Source organism: Ovis canadensis, chromosome 18 (assembly GCF_042477335.2).
Source record: "Ovis canadensis isolate MfBH-ARS-UI-01 breed Bighorn chromosome 18, ARS-UI_OviCan_v2, whole genome shotgun sequence".
NCBI classification, from domain to species: domain Eukaryota; kingdom Metazoa; phylum Chordata; class Mammalia; order Artiodactyla; family Bovidae; genus Ovis; species Ovis canadensis.
Window position 1 is genome coordinate 78428806 of NC_091262.1, and position 21900 is coordinate 78450705.

Here is a 21900-nt window from a genome sequence, read left to right on the forward strand (position 1 = left end):
TGCAAAATCCCATGGACGGAGGAGCCTGGTGGGCTGCAGTCCATGGGGTCACTAAGAGTCAGACGTCAGATGTGACTGAGAGACTTCCCTTTCACTTTCATGCATTGGAGAAGGAAATGGCAACCCACTCCAGTGTTCTTGCCTGGAGGATCCCAGGGATGGGGGAGCCTGGTGGGCTGCCGTCTCTGGGGTCGCACTGAGTCGGACACGACTGAAGCACCTGAGCCGTGGCGGCAGCAGCAGCAGGGTTCCATTGCACCTGAGCGGCGGCGGCAGCAGCAGGGTTCATTGTGTATATGGGCCACATGTTCTTCATCTGTTCATCTGTTGATGAACACTTAGGTTGCTTCCATGTCTTGCCTACTGTAAATAGTGCTGCTTTGAACACTGAGGTGCATGTATTTTTTCAACTTAGAGTTTTCTCCAGATACATGCCAAGGAGTGGGATTGCCGGATCACATGTCATATTGGTAACTCTAATTTTCTTTTCTTTTTTTTTTTTTGTAACTCTAATTTTCTAAGGAAGCTCCATGCAGTCCTCCATGGTGGCTGCACCAGTTTGAATTTCCACCAAGTGTAGGAGGCTTCTCTTTATTCCACACCCTGTCCAACATTTGTTATTTGTAGACCGCCATTGCTTCACTTCTGACCCCAGATGTGTGAGGTTTTCACACGTGAAGCATTTCCGCGACACTAACTGGGTGTCCTGCAATGATCTGGAGATAGCGTCAGATCCCGTAGGCTAAGGGCTCTGTCCCACAAGGCTGTCACCACCCAGCCCACCCCCACCTTTGCTTCAGATATCAGTCACAAATCCAGGTTATTACCTGGGCTTCCCACCAACTGGCTATTAATGGGAGGCTCCCATACCCTCTTTGGTGGGGTTCAATTAATTTGCTTGGAAGAGCTTATAGAACTCAGGAAACCAGTTTATTACAAAGGAGATGAAAGGATACAGATGAAGTCAGATGTAAAGATATAAAAGGCAGAGTCCAGAATGGTCCTGAGCACAGGGGCTTCTGTCCTCGTGTTGAGGTTGTCTTGCCCTGCCAGCTCTGGATGCATTCTCTTCACCAACCTGGAAGCTCTCCAGACGCTGCCCTTTGGGGATTTTATGGAGGCTCCGTTAAATAGGCGTGATTGAGTACAGCGTAGCCAATGATTACTGAACTCAACCTTCTTGGAAGCAGAGGCTTTGGATTGTAAATTACAACCTAAGGGGGTTCCCTTAGGGGATTTCCAAAAGTCACTTCATTAACATAAACTCGGGTGGTTGAAAGGTGCTTGTTATCAATAACAAAAGACACGGTTCACTTTTATAGTTTTCACACAAAGCTATTTCAGGAAGTGAAGACTAAAAGACCAAGTATTAAAACAAGGAATGCTTCCCTTGCTCTTATACTTTGGAAATTCCAAGCGTTTGGAGACCTCAGAGCCAGAGACAGGGACAAAGAGGAAATATGTATTTCTTAGTGTGTGTCACAGTTTTCGTCGTTTAAATGACGCCTTTCTTTTAAATCTTTGTTCTGTAGTGCTTGTACTTCTTAGAGGTACTACGGTTCTCCCTGTGAGTTCATTGTTTTCTCGGAACGTTCAGTTGCCCCGCTAGTCCTGTGTGGGTTTGTGCTGCATATGAGTTTGGGCAGGAGCTTAGTTGAGATAAGCTCCCCTGGTGGCTCAGATAGTAAAGAATCTGCTGCAATGTGGAGACCCAAGTTTGATCCCTAGGTCAGGAAGACCCTCTGTAGAAGGGAATGGCAACCCACTCCAGTATTCTTGCCTGGAGATTTCCACGGACAGAGGTACAGTCCTTGGGGTCGAAAAGAGTCAAACACAACTGAGCGACTAACGCTTTCACTTTAGTTGAGATGGAAGTTCCTCGGGGAGATCACGATAATAATATGGACAAAGCCCATCTCTTCCCTTTCCAAATGCTTAGGTTTGAAAAGCAAGACCGTATCTATATCCTCTCTGTACCACCAATAGTTCGTATCTTTTTAATCCCAGTCTCTGCAGGAGAACAGTTCTGAACACCCACTATGTACCAAGAATTATGCTGGGCACAGGTGGTTATAACGGATGAATAAAACATGGTAGCTCCTACCTAAAGGAAGTCATCTATGACAACTGAACTGATAATGTTGTTAAGTGCTGAAGAAACACAGCAGCAGGAATGACTTTTTCTGGGGGTGTGGGGGCCACTAAGTGCCTCCTTGAAGAGGCAGTATGTAAATTGGGTCTTAGAGGACAAAAGTCTGACTGCAGTTGGTCATGAAGCTTGCTAATTGCTCTGGACACTTGAAGAGTAAATCAGTGAGACAGTTATGAAATTCTGTTTAAGGAAGCACCCTATAATGTGTTACTGCGAATTGAGCTCAGCACCTAGTAACGCTGTTCAGGGTATAGTCGGTGCAGGGTAGATGTTGAGCTCATGAATAAATATATGAATAAAGAAATGAAGGAGAAGGGAACCAGTGATGGTCACTAATTCTGTGTAGTCATTTCTCTGTCCTCTTTTTCTCTGCTCCTAGAACACACGGATCTTCTACTCAGAAGGACCTTCTACTCAGAACACTCTGCCTTCTTTTTAACACAAATTCTCATGAAAAGCCAGTATTATATAAGCATGATTATATAAACAAAGATGCTTTTATGCTCAAATATCCCACCAAGACTAAGTAGAAGAGAGATTAGTCTGTTTAGAGAAAAGGAAACTAAAATCAACCGGTGACTTAAGCCTCATGGCGACTGGATCTTAACTACATTTCCCAAGTAAGCTATCTTTTAGTATAGCTCCCTAATTTATTTTCAACCATTCTGCTTCCTTTTGGGATCTAGCCACGTGGAAAATACCTCTTTCAATTCAAGTCAGTATAGTTGTCATTTATTGAGCATGATCAAGAGCCGTGCCTTAGCATTTAATTTAATATCCTATGTGAGATTTGGTGCCCCTTGGCTTCATTTCTTTATTGGTATATTTATTGATGCAGTCAGCATCTACCCTGTACCTAGTATATTCAGAACAGCTTACTAGATGCTGAACTCAATTCGTAGTAAGACATTATAAGGTGCTTCCTTAAACAGAACATTTTTTTAACTGTCTCACTAAATTGCTCTTCAAGTGTCAACAGCCCCTATCCTACTTTTCCAACATTTTCTATTTCCCTGACACAGTCGACTTACAAACTGGTGCTGCACCTGCAACCCATAGTTGAACATGAGGCAGCTAGGTCAAACATGGAGGAAGAGAATGCCTAAGGACAAACAGCATGCCAGTAATGAAGCATGGGCTAGACTCCGTATCTCAAAACCTCTGGCCATAGATCTTTCCACGTTCCTTGCTCCATCTCAGAATTCTTCCACTCAAGTGCTGTATTAAAGCCAGATAGTAGAGGGTTTTTTTTTTTAATGCCCCCCAAAATTCACTCTTACCTGTTAACCTATTTATTGAAGCCAAAAAAAGAGAGTAGAAACATGTTTGGAGGGCAGATGAAATGAAGGATGAAAGTAAAAGGCACATTTCCATAATAATGATCTTTAAACTCAGACTGGTATCTTTAGGAAATGCTCAGGAAATGAAAAATAGTGCCCGTTGATACTTTAATAATCATAATGAACTTCTGCTTCTGGCTGTGACAGAGTAATTGTTATAGACTTGTCATCTTGACAGAAACAACTATGAAACTGAACAAAGCATTCAAGATTCCTGAATAGATGGAGGATATTGAAACTCATCCGAAATACTAAATTCTTAACAGTTTTCAAGCACTGAACAGGCAGCACAGTACTCTGAGTGGAGATGCCCCTGTGATAAGCCCCACCATTGGTCTAGCTTTCTACCTGCAGTTTGCTTCTGGTCCTGGCACAGAATGGTGGAACCCAAGCTAAAAGTTGATCTTAGTGAGCTCAGCAGTCAGATGTTGGGATTCCAAGCTTCTGAAATAGCTGGACATTGCAAGGGCAAGGAAATAGGGAAGCGGAAGCCAGCTTGAGTTTTGTGTAGGGATTCACTTCAGGTTGCTGGCTGAGGGCTGCTGTGAATGAGTAGAGTGAGACTCTCCATGAGACTCCACACAGATGGCCTTCTGTAGGGCTGGGAGCTGAATGATGTCCAAGGTCAGGCAGTGCTGGGAGATGCTGGAGATGCCTGTCAGCCTAAATGAAGAGACCTCACTGAGCACCTCGGCATTCAGGTGAGACCCCAGAACAGCTGCGCTTTAGGAATAAGGACTATGCCCTTGAGAAAGGGACACACCCTAGGACTGAATTCAGAGTGGAACCAGAACCTGAGAAAGAATTAATCCAAGCTTGAGAGCATGGAAAGGACCTGCCAATAATTGACCTAAGAGCCGAGACAAGCTCAGTACCTTTAAAGGAAGACACCATAATCCAGACTCTGAGTGTATCATAACAGTGTCAGATGTATAAATTCCTGGACGTACAGTCAGAAGATGTGACCTATATACATAAGGGGAAAAATCAGTAGACAGGTGGCTCTGAAGTTGGAACTAGCAGACAAGTACTTCAAAGTTGCTGGTATAAAAATATGTTCAAAGACTTAAAGGGAATGATGGATAAAAAGACCAAACAGATGGTGAAAGAGAAATGGAAATTATTAAAAATTTGCCAAATGGAAACTATAGCCCTAGAAATAAAGGTTTAAAATTCACTGGATGATGGAATATTCCCTGGTGGTCGAGTAGTTGGGACTGCATGCTCCCGCAGCAGGGGGCACGGATTCAGTCCCTAGTTAGGGGACTGAGACTCCGCAAGCTGTGTGGCCCAGCTGGAAAATTCACTGGGCTAGATTACAGGTGGATCAGAGACAGCACCAGGAAGTGTTGGTGGACTTGGAAATGAACCAATAGGAATCATCTAATCTAAGAAACAGGAAAATAGTACTGAAAAAAATTAGCAGCCTTGGTGACTTGTGAGATAGTAAAAGAGGTCTACATATGTAGAATCAGAATTCTGGAGGGAAAAGGGAACAATGGGACAGGAAAAAATTGTTTAAAGAAATAATTATCAAAATGTCCCATGTTTGGTGAAAAGCCTGAACTTAAACATCCAAGAATTCCAGTAAACCCTAGCAGGATAAATATAAAGAGAACCACGCCGGAGGCCATCACGGTCACAACTGCTGGAAACCAAAGAAAGAGAGAAAATATTAAAGGTGGCCAGAAGAAGGATTACGTAGAGAGGATGATGATGGGAATGATGGCTGACTTCCGTCAGATGCTGTGGATGCCAGCAGACAGTAGAACATTTTTGAGGTGCTGATAGGAAAAAAAAAAAAAACTCAACATTCTCTATTCAGAAAAAAAAAATACCTTTGAGTATGTTAAGCAAAACAAAGATATTCCAATAAAAGAAGGGTAAGAGATTTTATTGCCAGCATCCCTGATGTATAAGAAATGCTAATTGCAGTTCCTCAGTCTGAAGAAAAATGAAACGCCAGACTGGAAGAAACACAAGCTACAATCAAGACTGCCAGGAGAAATATCAATAACCTCAGATGTGCAGATGACACCACCCTTATGGCAGAAAGTGAAGAGGAACTAAAAAGCCTCTTGATGAAAGTGAAAGTGGAGAGTGAAAAAGTTGGCCTAAAGTTCAACATTCAGAAAATGAAGATCATGGCGTCCAGTCCCATCACTTCATGGGAAATAGATGGAGAAACAGTGTAAACAGGGTCAGACTTTATTTTGGGGGGCTCCAAAATCACTGCAGATGGTGATTGCAGCCATGAAATTAAAACACACTTACTCCTTGGAAGAAAAGTTATGACCAACCTAGACAGCATATTCAAAAGCAGAGACATTACTTTGCCGACTAAGGTCCGTCTAGTCAAGGCTATGGTTTTTCCTTTGGTCATGTATGGATGTGAAAGTTGGACTGTGAAGAAGGCTGAGGGCCGAAGAATTGATGGCTTTTGAACTGTGGTGTTGGAGAAGACTCTTGAGAGTCCCTTGGACTCCAAGGAGATCCAGCCAGTCCTTTCTGAAGGAGATCAGCCCTGGGGATTACTTTGGAAGGAATGATGCTAAAGCTGAAAATCCAGTACTTGGGTCACCTCATGCGAAGAGTTGACTCATTAGAAAAGACTCTGATGCTGGGAAGGATTAGGGGCAGGAGGAGAAGGGGACGACAGAGAATGAGATGGCTGGATGGCATCACAGACTTGATAGACGTGAGTCTGAGTGAACTCCGGGAGATGGTGATGGACAGGGAGGCCTGGCGTGCTGCGATTCATGGGGTTGCAAAGAGTCGGACACGACTGAGCCACTGAACTGAACTGAACTATAAAAGACTTTCGTATTTAAAAAAGACAGGCACATATGACATTGTACTGAGACAGTTGGATGGCATCACTGACTTAATGGACATGGATTTGGGTGGACTCCAGGAGTTGGTGATGGACAGGGAGTCCTGGCGTGCTGCAGTCCATGGGGTCACAAAGAGTCGGACACAACTGAGCGACTGAACTATACCATTAAGGATGGGAGTGGATTTATGCACTCTGTAAAGTTCTTATGTTTTACAATAGTGTAATATTAATTCTAAATATACTGTGCAAAGTTAAGAATGTATATTTAAATGCCTAGAAAGATCTCTAAAAAATAATGTGAAGAGGAATAGCTAAAAAAGTCAACAGTATAGAAAAGTTAAAATGGAGTTTTAAAGAGTGTTTAGTTTACCCGAAAGAGTGCAGAAAAGTAGTAACAGGGAAACCAAAAACAAATGAGATAAACAGAAAAAATAGCAAAACGATAGGCTTCTACCCAAACACATCAATAAATGTAAATGGACTAAATACTCCAATTAACAGGTAGAGGTGGGTATGCTCATTAGCTTGATTGTGGTGATTATTTCATAATATATATGTTTAGCATTAGCCAAGGAGTGCAGGTGGAAGCTTCAGGTGGAAGCTGTAAAAAGGCCAGGAAATTGTTCTCCTTTTGAGCCTCCAGAAGAGCCTGTTGAACTTTCCAGCACCTTGGTCAAGCCCAGTGAGGCCATGAGATCAGTGTCAGATGGCTGGCCTACTATTATCTTATAAAACTAAGGTAATAAATTTGTGCTGTTACAAGGCATAAGTTTGTGGTGACTTGTTTTAGCAGTAAAAAAATTTATAAGGACAGAAAAAGATATACCAGGCAAACAGTGAGCAGAAGGAAGTTTGAATGGTTGCATTAATATCAGATAGAGTAACCTTAAAGACAGTGTTAGCAGCAATGAAGAGGGGCATTTTATACTGATCAAAAGGGCCATTCATCCAGAAGATAGAATAGCCTTAAAAATAAATGTACCTAACAAGAGCTTCAAAATACGTGGAGGAAAACCATTTGACAGAAATAGACAAACCCCCAATCAGGGTCGAAGGTTGTAACACTCTTGTGTCAGCAGTTGGTAACAGCAGTTAGACAGAAATAGTCAGCAGTGACAGCAGACCAATACGGACATAAGATCTGAACCAAACTGTTAAGCACCTTCACTTGCCGGACGTTTTTTGACCCCTGCACCCAACATCAGAACACACCTTCTTGTGCATGTAGTACGGTCACCAAGATCAACCACCTCCTGGGCCGTTGAGCAAGCCTCCATAAATTTATAAGGATTGAAGTCATACAGGGAAAATGAAGAAAGACTCCTGTGTACGTTCTTTGACCACAGTAGAATTAAGTTCTGCTGATTCACGTCAGTCGTGTCCGACTCTGTGCGACCCCATAGATGGTAGCCCATCAGGCTCCCCCGTCCCTGGGATTCTCCAGGTAAGAACACTGGAGTGGGTTGCCATTTCCTTCTCCAATGCATGAAAGTAAAAAGTGAAAGTGAAGTCGCTCAGTCGTGTCCGACTCAGCGACCCCATGGACTGCAGCCTACCAGGCTCCCCCATCCCTGGGGTTCTTCAGGCAAGAATGCTGGAGTGGGTTGCCATTGCCTTCTCCAATGCATGAAAGTGAAAAGTGAAAGTGAAGTCGCTCAGTCGAGTCTGACTCAGCGACCCCATGGACTGCAGCCTACCAGGCTCCCCCGTCCATGGGATTTTCCAGGCAAGAACACTGGAGTGGGTTGCCATTGCCTTCTCCAATGCGTGAAAGTGAAGTCACTCAGTCGAGTCCGACTCTGTGCGACCCCATAGATGGTAGCCCATCAGGCTCCCCCGTCCCTGGGATTCTCCAGGCAAGAACACTGGAGTGGGTTGCCATTGCCTTCTCCGAGTATTAAGTTAGAAATAAACAATAATAACAGAAGTAGGATAGCACCGAACGTTTGGGAATTAAAGTATTTCTCAAGAATCTGTATATAAAAGAGTCACAGGGTAAAATAGAAAATATTTTGAACTAAGAAAAAAAACCACAATATGTCAAAGTTTGTGGTTTGCAACCTAAAGCTGCGTTTAAAGGGAGATGCGGATCTTTGAAATCCTTTGAAAATGCATTTTCGGCACTCGGCTCTCACTGACTGCTCTCAGCTCTCCAGTTAGAAGCACTCTTTCTATTGTACCATACTCGGAACAGCTGTTTTCTGCTCTATTGGTAATAACATCTTAACACATCAATTTGCTAACCTGTCAGTCGCTTCCTTTCTCAACAGTCAAAGCCCTTCAAGGACAAGAGTTGCCATTCAGGTCGGTGTTTTGTCTCCAGTTTCTGGCACAACGCATGACGCTTGGAGGGTTCTCAGTCAGTTCTGAATGAAAGCTGGGGAGTGGATCTTACCTTCCTGAGAACCCAGTGGAGACAGGCGGACCGAGGATGATTAACCCCATTTTTCAGCAGAGGAAACACAAGCCCAGGTTCCCTTAACAAGCCAGTGACAAGGCCAGGCTTCCATCACCCCTCAGATATTTTCCTTTCAGGCCACCGATGACAGAAGTGTCACCATTCATGAGAAGCGTCTCCCTAACAGAAGTACGGAGTTCATTAGCGAGTAAACCGTGAGGCCGTCCCCAGCTGTAATGCCATCATGGCGTGTGTGCACGCTGGAGGATGGGCCAGGTGCCTTTCCGAAAGCGTCTAGGGAGCCATCGATGCTGGGCCCCCGAGTCGGGACAGGTGGGGAGCCAGGGCCTTGGCCTTCTCTGCACCGCGCCCACCTGCCCGGCCCCTGCAGAAAGTGCCGGAGTGCGAGGCTGCAGCCTGGCACACGGGCCGCCCACACTGGGGGCTCTGTGCCACAAGCTCTGTTTCTCTGTTTTCTGCCTAGGTTTCAGTTCTCAACTGGGGCTTGTTTCCCCTTTGTCTCTGGTTCAGCTTCCTTTTCCTGTTTGGTTTCAAGTAGAGTCTAAAACTTGAGTTGCTGCCTTCCCAGAGTCTGTGCGCTCAGGTCAGCTGGCCTGGCGGGAACTCGGGACTCACCTCCTCGGGCTCCCTGTCCTGCAGACTTGCAGCCATGACCACTGTGTGAGTACGGGGACCGCAGGGGACAGGAGCACCTCAGGAGCAGACCTGCAGCCGTAGCGGTGTACAGCCCGAGGGAACATGGCAGCCTCCCCAGGTCCCCCGGTTGCACTGATAGGGAGACCGAGGCCAGAGGGCAGGAGGACTCATGACCACTAGACAGTCTCGGTTACGATGGAGCCGCCCGCTCCGTCCGTGGTCCATCCACCGCACCAGCCTGTGCCTCTGGTTGCCAGTCGCTGTTAGTGGCGCTGTGTGTATATGAGTGTGTGTGTGTGTGTGGCAGAAGCACTTCCTCAGAAGTCAGACACCTGGCTCGGTTGGTGGGGGGCTCCGAGCTATCTCAGGGTCTGGGGTTTGGCTCAGAGGTGCTCTTCTGTCTAGAATGGCCTGAGAACACTCAGGGGTGTTCTCTGAATCCTGGGCACAGAGGGAGGGACTGGGGTGCCTTTTGTACAGGTGGAGACCGCATGGGCTATCTCAGCAGAGCCCCGACCTACCCAAGGCCCTTGGAGCTGAGTGTAGGCAGCGGATGGCTTGGGCTGCGGTGGTTTGGCACGTGTGTGGGCACCAGCCAGTCCGCGTCCTGCCCTGGTAGTTGTGAGCTACTCTTTCCGAAGGTGAGATTGCGACTCAGACTTGATTCTCCCCCACCCTGAGATCCCATGGGAGACTGGATCGTAAGACAGAGCTTTATCCTCTGGGATCTGGGGCACTGAACTTCATCGACTCATGGCAGCCCTTCGTCTCAGCATAAGTTATACTCCTTCCCCTTTAAAGATTCCTTCTCAGTTCCCAGACTGCTGTTTGACCAGTGTTCTCGTTTGATTCTTTCAACCATGTCGGGTGGTCGGCTCGGGAAGGGTCATCACTGCTGTTCAGGGGGCAAGGAGGCCTGGCCTCTGACCAGCCTTGGAGCTTTGCTCAGGGCCGCATGGCTGGTTGAGGGCCAGGAGAGCCTACCCAGCACAGGACAGCCATGTCAGGAGGTTCTCCCGGGATGCCGAGCGGGCTCTCTGTAGGCGGTCTGCGGGGAGTTACGACAGGGACAGAACAGTAAGGGGGCCCGTCCGACGCTCCTGGTCAGCAGGGGAGCTTTGGCCATCGCAGCATACCCCACCCTACCCTGAGGGCCTCAGCCAGGCTGCCTAGAGCCCCTTCCTCCAGGCCCAGCGGCTCACAAAGCCCAGGGACGCAGTTGGCCTCTCCTGCTCCTTTGCAGCTGGTTTTCCTTTCCTTTAACATTTACTTAGTTGGCTGCGCCGGGTCTTAGCTGCAGCATTCAGGATCTGCGGTCTTCGTTGCAGCACGTGGGATCTTTAGTTGCGCCATGTAGAATCTAGTTCTCTGACCAGGGATTGAACCCAGGCCCCCTACGTTGAAAGCGCAGAGTCTTATACTGGACCATCCCGGAAGTCCTTGCGGCCAGTTTTATATCATTTTAGTCATTCCCCTGAGCTTTGCAGGATTTGTGAGTAGAGCTGTGGCAAACAAGACTTGCCTCTTTAAAGGCACGTCAGCTTCCACAGAGGACAGGGACCAAAGTCATCATCAGCCGAAAGCTACACTGTGGGAAGCTCAGTGTACTCCATCCTGTCTGCTGCTGAAGGCAGAAAACAATATCAGAAGGAAACGAGGAGGGAGCAGAGCCACTCCTAAACCGTTAAAACCGCAGCAGGCTTGTAAGTCTCCATCTTGCAAGCAACTCGAGGCCCTCCACCTGCAGTAGGGCGCCCAGGGGAGTGGTGCTTCAGGCACATTAGCCTCCTCGTCAGCCAGATTCGCCCTCTCTTATCTTGTTTTAAGTATTCCTCCATGTTTGTTTAAGGGGGGAAAAAGTTGTTGCTGGTGATAATACCTTGAAATCTGAAAACTACTGATTTAGTCCAGCTCTGAGGTGCACGGATGGGGAAACTGAGGCCCAGAGTCAGGGCAGAGCTTCTGTGTGAGTGAGTTAGTGGTCCAGCCAAACCGCAGGCCAGGTTTTCTGGGGCCCCCGCCCCGCGAGGCCCCGGCCCTCAGGCTGTCAGCGGGGCTGCCCCTGCAGCAGGGCTGTGGAGCCCGGTCACTGAAGAGCGTCTTGAAACTTTGCTGTCCTGTTCTGATCTCCAGAGCATCTCCTGGGAGTGTGTTGTCTTCCCTCGGTGTCCTGAGGCAGGAAGTGCCCGAGAGCCGGGCTAGACTTTGACAGCTGACCCCTTAAAAGAGAAGATAACAGTGGTACCCAGTTTCCAGTTCTCTGCCAGGCATTGTGCTCATCACGTGGTCTGATGTATGTTGTATTTAACCTCGTCCTCTGTGGTTCCCGCTGCTGTTCCATCTCGCTGGTAAGGACAGGGGTCAGCAGAGTCAGCTTAACAGCTTACCAGCTCCAGGGCACACTGTTGGGAGAGGTGGGATCTAAAGCCAGGCCTCTCGTGTTTTCAAAAGCTGAGGGGTCTCACAGAGTCGGACACGACTGAAGTGACTTAGCAGCAGCAGCAGCAAGCTCGTCTGTAACCTCTCAAAGGAACTTGCCCGGAATCCGAGTTTGAATCAAGGCTGCTAGTCTCTGTTACTCTGTGTCGTCTCCAGTTCCCACTGGTCAGACCACGGAGGCCAGAGGCCGCCTCAGCCCTCCTGTAGTGCCCACGTTGCTGGCAGTCATCCTTTCTTCGCCCCTCCCCTCCCAGCCTAGAGCTGCTCGGGCGTGGGGTCTGCGCCTGCCCGCGTGCCCCGGGATGGCACACACTCACTCAGGTGTCAGCCCGAGCCTGTGATCAGGGGCTCAGCTGGGCTCAGCCTGGTCTCGTCACCAGGCTTTAAGCTTACCCTCGGAGATGCATGTACTGCCCCGTTCCTTGGCCCGGCCAGATCCCCTCAGAGGCCCCCGAGCCTGTGGACCCCTGCTTCCTTTCCACACAGACTCGGGGACACAGGCATATATTGGAACTAGAAAGTGTCTCTGAGGTTGGAGCCGCCCTTGTGTCCACCTGGCCTGTCAGCTGGGTGGCCTCGAGAGGAAGAGTGGGAAGGCTTGAGACGGGCTCAGGCTGAGGGTGTCAGACTCTCAACAGTTGGTCAGAGTGTGTGTTCCGGATTCTACCGGGCTTCCCAGAGAAGCAGAGCCAGCTGTCCAGGCATCTGGGACTCTGGCGTCAGAGTGAGGAGAGACCGGCAGCCTTGGCCACACGTGGCCTGGCAGTCTGGCCCTCCCGGCCAGCTTGGATGGCAGAAAGGATTTGGGGGCTTGACACTGAATTTATTCCTCGTTTACCCAAAGCCTTTCTTTAATTGGCACACTCACAAAACTGGGCCTTAGTCACCATTTGAGATTCTGCGTGTTGCTCGGTGATGTCTGATTTATTATTTTCATTCCTGTGGCGCAGCAGTTCCCAAAATGTGCTCAGAAGACCTACCCTCTTCGGGCTCTGAGTCAAAACTGTGTTTGTAATAATACTGAGACGTTATTCTCCTTTTCCAGTCTCATCTCATGAGTGCACGGTAGAATTTTCCAGAGGCTCTATGACATGAGTTGACATTGTCACTGCGCCAGCCAAGGAAATGTGTGCTTGCGTTTTTTCAAATTCTTAGGTTTAATTTCAGATACGATAAATATAGATAGACTTAATCTCCATAAACAGAAGCTTTTTGGCTCCCTCAGTAATTTTTTAAAACTTATTTTATTGAAGTGTAGCTGATTCACAATGCTGTGTTAATTTCTGCCACACAGAAGAGTGATCACACGCACATATGCATTCTTTTTCATCTTCTTTCCCAGTATGGCTTATCACAGGATGCTGAGTCTAGCTCCCTGTGCTGCACAGCAGGGCCTCGTCTGTCCATTCCACATGGGAGAGTTTGCCTCTGCCCATCCCAGAGCACAGTCCACCCCTCCAGTGGCCCCTTGCAGCCCCCGCTGGCAAGCCCGAGTCTGCTCTCTGTGTCATGGATAAGTACATTCGTGTCACATTTCAGATTCCGCATGTAAGCGATATTACATGGTATCAGTCTCTCCCTGTCTTCACTTAGGGTGATCATCGCTAGGTGCCTCTGTGTTGCTGCAAATGGCATTATGTATCCTTCTGTGTGGCTCAGTAATATTCCACGGCATCTATGCACCACCTCTTCTTCATCCACTCCACTGTCAGTGGACGTGGAGGGTGTTTCCGTGTCTTGGCTATTGTGAATAGTGCTACTCTGGACATAGGGGTGCACGTATCTTTTTTAATTATAGTTTTTTTCGGATGTCTGCCCAGGAGTAGGATTGCTGGGTCATATGGGAACTTTGTTTTTAGTTTTTTGAGATATTTCCATACTGTTCTCCATAGTGGCTGCACCAATTTATGTTCCCACCGGCAGTGTAGGAGGGCTCCGTTTTCTCCACACCCTCTCCAGCATTTGTTCATAGACTTTTTAATGATGGCCATTCTGACTGGTGTGAGGCGATACCTCATTGTAGTTTTGATTTGCATTTCTGTAATAATTAGCTACCATCTTCAAGTATTTATATGGGTGTAAAGGGGCCCTGAGACCAAAAAACATTTGAGGACCACTTCTGTAAAATGGTTGTATGACTGAACTACAAAAGGCAAGCAAGAATCTAGGCTGGCAGCTCCCACTGGCCAAGGAGAGGGCTGGGGTGCAGGGACCTCTTGAGCTCAGCAGCTTTCTGAGGTGACATCACAGTTCCTGGGCCAAGTGGGGTGGCAGCATCATGGGAACCCATGCCTGCTTCTCACAGTCAGCAACTGTTTCAGAATGAACATTTTTAAGTTTAGAACAAAGTATCAAATCTGTTCCAGGTCCCTTCGCATTAAGAGAAAAAAGGTCACCCTAGAGGGGAGAAGGCAATGGCACCCCACTCCAGTACTCTCGCCTGGAAAATCCCACGGATGGAGGAGCCGGGTAGGCTGCAATCCATGGGGTCGCTAAAAGTCGGACACGACTGAGTGACTTCACTTTGACTTTTCACTTTCATGCATTGGAGAAGGAAATGGCAACCCACTCCAGTGTTCTTGCCTGGAGAATCCCAGGGACAGGGGAGTCTGGTGGGCTGCCGGCTCTGGGGTCGCACAGAGTCGGACACGACTGAAGTGACGTAACAGCAGCAGCAGAGGGGATTTACTTGTTAACAAGGGGAATGTCCCTTCCCACTGGGAAGATCTGGCATCCACTCCAGTCATCAAGTTTGTGTCTCAGAGAGAAGGCAGCTGAATGTGCTTCCTGATGTGGTGTTAAAAAACGGCTACCCACTCCCACCTGTATGTCGTGTTCTTCCTGTTCACCCCGCCCCCCTCTGCACCCCTGGAGTGCGGTGGGCCATGCGCCTCCCCTTGAGGACGCAAACCACGGCCTCTGTTCAGACATCCAGTTTCTAAGTACCAGGCATGGGCATATACTTGGTGCATAGTCAGTACTCAGGAAAAGGGATGTTCTCGTGGTTTGTCAGATTGATGCAGGAAGAGAAAGCAGTAGTGACCCAGTCTTACGGGAGTCTTCGTCCCGTCCCCTACCCCTCACGTCCACCCCAAAGAATCCCTAAAGAGGCTGAGAAATATGATACCTGGCAAAACTAGGCACACCCAAAAGCAAGCATTTATGCAAAGATTATTATTGAGCAGTCACTGGGGCTCCAGAGATGAACAGTATTTTTGAAACAAACCACAAAAAACCTGCCTCGTGCAAGACAGAGAAAATCAACAGACCTTCAGGGTAGGGGTTTCCTGGAGGCAGTAGCACCGACCTGAGCTGAGACGGTGGGATGCAAACTGTGTGTGTAGGGAAGAGAAACCGTCCCGGACGGGGGAGGTGCTGGCTTAAGCAGATGGCACATCGGCATGAGGTGAGACCTGAGATAGCCTGGAGAGTCACCCTGAGCATCCTGGCAGGACACGGGCCGTCGGGTCCTGCCTGTGCCCTGAGCCCCCAGGTGGAGGCTCACCGCCAGAGGCTTGGGCCGTGCTGCAGGGGCATCCCCCACGCTGGACCTCTGAGCCCTGCTGTGCCCGTGTGCCCTCCTGTGTCACCTCCTGAGAGGGCGATGCCGCAGCCCCACTGAAGAGCCTCTGGGTGACCTTTCTTCACACCACCTACTGTACCTGCCACTGTTGTGCGGGTCTGTCTTCCCAGGTATCATATATCTCAGCTTGACGGAGGAGAAATGAGAGCTGGAGGCAGCAGCTGGGAGTCGTAAGCGGGTGCCAGCTCCTATCAGCTTACAGCAGTCAGACTCAGGCTCGGCGTGTTTGCAGGGGAGAGGGAGAGGGCCCTCCCGGTGGTCTAACCACTTACCCCACTGTGCCTGGGACTGTCCTGGTCTTAGTGCTGAGCGTCCTGCCCCGCCTCCCAGGAAGCCCCTCAGTCCCAGGCAAAGCCAGGTTGTCGGTCGGGACAGTGTGAGGAGGTGTTCAGTCTAGAGGGGGTGGACCCCCTGGGTCAGGCTGAGCAGGGCCGGTGGGGAGGGTGAGGTGTGACTGGACCTGAGTGTGCTCCTAGGGGACCCGGGGGCCAGCGCGCGCCTTCCCAGAGCAGCAGATCTCTCCCCCACTGGCCTCCAGGGAGCCTCACTCTGCAGCAGGCCCACCTCAGCCTTGCGGTTTCCTGACTCAAGATCCCAGGCCGCAGTGAGACCCACAGCACTGATGGTAATCTGCAGCAGATGCTTCTGTTTGGCAGTTACTTACTGCCTCTCTGAGAATAAACAGAGTAGGATTGTAGGTGGAATGTTCCCACGGGCACACGACCATGAGGGCACTTGTGCACAGTCAGAGCAGTTTGCAGCACACGAGGGACCACGTTTACAAAGGGGAAGGCCCCCTGCCCTCAAGGAGCTCGTCATCTAGTGGGGCAGACGGTGCTTAACACAGATGCCGAGAAGCAGGACAGATGGGTTAGAGCCCTGGTGAGAGGCAGAGATGAGCACAGCGCCGAGGGGCTGGTCCTTACAGGTCCAAGTGCTGGACAGTGTCCAGGCTCACCCCTGGGCTTGGTTTTCTGGCAAGCCTCTTGGGGTGGCCTTATTGCTGTCTGTTCCCTCTTGGTTTGTATCATTTTAGGGCTTCCCAGGTGGTGCAGTGGTAAAGAATCCACCTGCCAGTGCAGGAGACCCAGGAGACACAGGTTCGATCCCTGGGTCAGAAAGACCTCCTGGAAGAGGAAATGGCAACCCACTCCAGTACTCTTGCCAGGAAAATCCAATGGACAGAGGAGTCTGGCGGGATACAGTCCATGGGATCACAGAGTCGGACGCAGCACACACCCTAACTTTAGGACATCATCCTCTGTCCTTCAAATCGTAGTAAATGCCTGAATAGGTCCCGAAAGGTATTTGTAGAGTGGAAAGGATTCCACATGGACTGCACAGGAAAGAGTGTGGCTGGGATGGGGTGTCAGTGCCAGCCCATGCAGGGTCCAGAGGGCTCATTCTCGGTCATGCAGGGGGTGGTGGGGCAGGAGTCCAGCTGCTGGTGGACATGGAAGCTGTGCTTTCCCAGGACTAGATGGGGGTGGGGGGAGGCGGAGACTGACTTCAGGCTGCCCTCTCCACGTCTTCCCATGCATTGGTTTTATCCACAAGCGCATCAATGGCTTCTTAGGTCAAGTCCAGGAAGATCCCTGAGTAGATTGCACAGTTGTCTGCAGAAAGTTTGTGGTGTGTTTGCCGCTTTTAAGTGAGAGATTTCAGTAGTGGTCTCTGAAGAGTTAACTGCTGAACCAATGACAAGGCTCTGACTCTGCTGCCCAGGGGCTGGGCTTCTGGGCAGAGCTCAGCGTGAACTCAGCTGTCTGAGGAGCCCTGAGGTCAACCAGCTTGGTGTCCATGAGGAAACTGAAGCCCAGAGCACGCCCTGACCAGAGAGCCGTCCACGGCTTTGTTATTGTCCGTCTCACACAGCACTGGGAGGGAATTACAGGCTGGGGTTTTTTGCAGGGCCCACAAATACCCATACAAAAGCACAAAATGAGACTGGACTTGGACCGCTCACTCTGTAAGAGCCTTCTCCTGGGAGAGAAGCTCTGCTTGTACCTCCAGCTCAGAACAGCCTGTCAGGTCCCAGGGGGAAAGTCCATCAGCCTGGCGGTCCATGTGAACGCAGCCCCATGTGAACGGGGCCTGGTGGACGGACCCCACTGGTCAGTGGTGGTTTGCTCTTGTGAAGGTAGCGTGTCTGAGATGAGCACCAGGAGGACCAGCCTTGGTGCAGAGTGAGGGGCGGCTAGGGCTGGGCAGGTAGCAATAGTCTTTTTCAGTTTAGTAAAGGGAATCATGTATCAGTGTGTTTAAAATACAATTCAGTATAAACTGTACTTGAAAATACTTGTTCTCAATAAACCATTTTTGAAAGTACTCGTTCACCAAATTGTCGTTCAGTTGCTAAGTGGTGTCTGGCTCTTTCAGGACCCCGTGCGCTGTAGCCCGCCAGGCTCCGTCCATGGGATTTTCCCAGGCGAGAACAAGGGAGTGTGTTGCCATTCCCTGCTCCAGGGGATCTTCCCGACCCACGGTTCGAACCTGCGTCTCCTGCATCGGCAGACACATTCTTTACCACAGCACCACCAGCGAGGCCCCATTTACCAAATTAACTTTCCTCAAAAACACTGATTGGGACAAGTGAAGTGTCTGGTGCATGTGAAATGTGTGTGTAGTAGAGTTTCATATTCACCCAAGTGGAGCTGTTAAGTAGGGACAGGGAATATATGGCGCTCAGAGACAGTGTCTAGGCTGAGTAGTAATCAAGAGTTATTAAAACAAGAAAAAAAATTTATAACTAGATATGATGATGGATGATAAGACTTACCGTGGTGATCATTTTGCAATATAAACAAATAGTGAAACATTTCATATATCTGAAACTAGTATAATGTTATATATCAGTAGTATCTCAATAAAAATAATAAATAAAATGCTTACTCCTATAAAACAAAACAAAAATCCCAATGGGATAATAAGACATATCTTAAGTGAAGGAGTACTTCCTTGCATTTAAGTTTTGTTAGTGGTTAATAAAATAAGCAGAGACAGATAAACACTGGTCAGATGGGGCGGGGGGGGGGTGGGAATTAGGGATATTTGGCCAGTGTGTGGGATCTTAGTTCCCTGACCAGGGATTGAACCTGTGTCCCTGTACTGGAAATGCAGAGTCTTAACCACTAGACCGCCAGGGAAGTCCAAAAAGAGGGATTTTTTTTTTTTTTTTAATCTACAAGTTAAATTTGAACCTGAAGTTCTGAAAAAGAGAGGGGCGGTGGGGAGGGGCCTGTGACTATAATTACAGCTTTAAAAATAGTGGTTTATGTTTCAGCATCTCCCAGGGGCAAGCACAGCGGTGGACCCATGCCTTACCATCTCCACTGAGCAGCCCCGGAGGTGTGTGTGGGGCCGCTGGGTTGGCTCCGCGTGCAGCACACCGTCCTCGCCCCCCTTCACCCCCACCTCTGCTGGCCTCCCCCGCCTGGAATCCCACATCCCCTTCCTGAACCCGCCTGGGGCTGACAGCTCTGCATCTTTAAACCCACACCGCAGTTTCTTCAGAAAGTCTCCCCGGTTCCCCAAAGCCCTCCAGGCTGAGAAGGTGTGTGATCATTCATCGTCTTTCCTGAATAGCTCTGAGCTCACTGAGGGCATCTCTGCTTCACTGAATGTGTCTTGACTCCTCACTGGCATCTGTGCTTGTCAGATGAAGACAAGAGGGTCATGCCAGAAGTGGGACCCAGACCCCAAGCGAGCACGTGACCAGGGGGACTCCCTAGAGCAGAGTGGGGTGGCTTTGTCATGTGAACGATGGATACCAGAGCCAAGACATTTGTTCACTTGTCCACTGGATCAGACAGAACTGTTGGAACACCTCTGCACCTCGAGGGTGCGGAGTGGACTGTCCCTGAGGACAAGGAAAACTCAAGCTGCTTTGCAGCATAACGGGCTGGTGTGTAAAGCAGGGAGTCCCTGTGGCTGGCAACTCCATCAGAGGTTCGGTGGGGGCTAGGGCTGCTTTAGAAGATGGGTCGTGTTGTGCGGGAGAGAGTGGGGTCCCCTCCAGAGCTCTCTTCACAGGGGCCGGTTATCAGGCCCTGCTCTGTGCCAGGGTCCTGAGACTGCAGAGAATGAGACCTACGTGTCCCTGCCTGCGGGGAGCCTGTACCATGCAGGCTGTCTCTTTGGGTCTCCTAAGAGGCAGGCCCCAAGACCCCAAGGAAGGTTAGTTACTAGAGGTCAGTAAAGGATGAAGGGAGCGGAGAGGCCCGCAGAGCCTCAGGCCACCTGGCAGGTCTGTAGGAGGAGAGGGGGCAGGAAGGACTGAGGAGGAAGCATCTCGGGTTCGGCCCTGGCAGAGGAGGAGGTTTCCCCTGGGGACAACCCCTGCCCCCACCAGGGACCAGGTCACCTTGTCACCATTTAGTCGTTGGCAGAGAACATGACCTCTGTGCAGACGTGGTGGGTGTCCAGGGACAGCAGCTGGGACCTCTGGTGGAGCCAGGCTCTTTGCAGGTGAACTGAAGGGCGCTCCTCCACGGCCATCGTACAGGGTCTCCGCCACATGCGCCCTTCCTGGTTGCTCCCCCAGGGGCATCTTGGGGCTTTTGCATCCCATGCCAGTGAGTGCCGCAGCTGGGGCTTCAGCTCAGATCCCCTGACTTGATCGCACCTGTGCCTTGCTCTCAGGGTCCCTCCCAGCGCCTGAGCCGGCATGCGTGCGCCTGCTGGCTCCCTTCCCCGTGGGCCGGAGCACAGCTGCGGCAGTGAGTTAACACACTCAGCACCGACCCTGACTAGTAGTTTCCATCAGGGGGGATTCTGACTTGACCTGGACCAAAGTCTGCTGATTCTGTGTACAGTTCACTCTGATTCCTAGCAGACTTCGTGAGGACAGGGCTCAGCTAGGGGAGCAGCAACTTGCGGCTGCTGCTCAGTCACTTCAGTCATGTCCGACTCTGTGCAGCTCCATAGACAGCAGCCCGCCAGTCTCCTCTCTCCCTAGGATTCTCCAGGCAAGAATAACTTGCTAATATTCTCCTAAAAGAGACACAGTTTCAGGCTCCAGAACTCAGAGAAGGCAGAGCATAGTGCTGTGTTTGGCTTTGTTTTTTAAAAAAGAAAAATTATTTTTAGGTGTGTATTTATTTGGCTGTGCTGGGTCTTAGTTGTAGCATGTGGGATCTAGTTCCCTGACGAGGGGTCAGACCTGGGCCCCCTGCATTGGAAGCGCAGAGTCTTAGCCACTGGACCCCCAGAGAAGTCCCTGGTTATCTTTTTGTTTTGCTTTCTTCTCCCTGCCAATATGATATGACTGTCTTCTGGGAAAACCCCTGCCTGTTTGGCTCATCACTGATTTCCCCTTATTTGTTTGTTGAATGAATAATGAATCATGAAAAAAAAGGTGTAGCACGATCTCAGAAGAGCAAAACCCATATCATGCACTCCCAATACGTGTGACCACAGGCAGCCCTCGACACAGGGCTGGGACAGCTGGCATCAGGTGGACCCGACTGCTGCTCCCCGGGGCAGAGCTGAGGGGGCGGGCAGCCCAGCTGAGATGGAGCGGAGGAGGTATTTGGGGGCTGGGGGTCTGGGGGCTCTGAACGTGAAGTCATTGGCTGGACTGCTTTGGAATGTGCGTTGAGGCAGTATGTGTGCATGGGTGTCTGTGCACATGCCCAGATTACCGTTAAAGATAATCGTAGTCTGCACGTGGTCGTCCACCTTCTAGGAGTCTTAGGGGAGTGGGTCCTGGGGAGGCTCGGGCACTGACTGCTGAGGCCAAGCTGAGGTTGTTCCAGGCCGCTGAGGGCCAGTCGCATAAAACCACAAGTTTGCCGCCTGGTGACCACCAGGAAGGGGCCGAGGGAACCTCCTCAAGTGGTCGGTCTCCCTGCCCCTTAAATGTGGTAACGGGACTGACTGACTGTCCTGCCTGCTCCGTCTCCTCATGACTGTGCCCACCGCACACGCTTTCACTTCCTCAGACACCGGCCCTGACCTGCTGGGCTTCGCTTTCCACTCCGGATTCTTGAGCTGTGCTCCTCCGGCCTCCCTTCCCACTAGCAGCCGCTCCCCACCGCTGCTGGTGTGCCTTCCTGTACAGCCACGTCTCACCTTCTGAACTAGGGGCTTCCAGCAGACTAGAGACGGAGAGCGTGGATGCTCAAGGTGATGAAGGTGAAGAGGCGGCAGGCCCGGGAGGCTGGCCCCGAGCTGGTGGCAGGCGTGGTAGTATGCTGACTTCCCTGATGACTGTCTTCTCTCTCCAGGCGCTTCTTTCGCTTTTTCCCTTGCTTTCTGTCATATTTTGAGCAGGGGAAATTGCTTGGAAATGTCTCCAGTGAACAGGGTGCAGCCATCTGCTTGTTTTGATTTCCATCACTCTGTTCTTTAGACACTCACCTAGTCATGTTACTGTCTGCATAGCTCGTGTGAAGCTACACTCTCGTAACATCACCAGTTGAGCATTTTGTCGGCTGTTGTGAAGAATGTTATCGATGCTGTGTACTCTAGAGTCAGACAGAACTGGTTGGAGGT

The 21900-nt window shown here is 49.9% G+C and overlaps 1 protein-coding gene across 12 annotated transcripts in view; it reads left to right on the forward strand.

Annotated features, from left to right (window-relative positions):
• Positions 1-21900, forward strand: part of EVL (Enah/Vasp-like) — a 147882-nt gene that overhangs the window by 77743 nt on the left and 48239 nt on the right. The window contains exon 1 of one of the 12 annotated variants that reach the window (XM_069559750.1): positions 9146-9407. The exons of 8 other annotated variants lie outside the window; for them this stretch is intronic. In XM_069559750.1, coding sequence (XP_069415851.1) covers positions 9397-9407 — 11 coding nt within the window. In that variant the 5' untranslated portion in view covers positions 9146-9396. Of the gene's footprint in view, positions 1-9145; positions 9408-20099; positions 20932-21900 lie in introns of those variants that run through there. 3 more of the 12 variants (XM_069559755.1, XM_069559748.1, XM_069559754.1) reach the window with 3 other exon arrangements.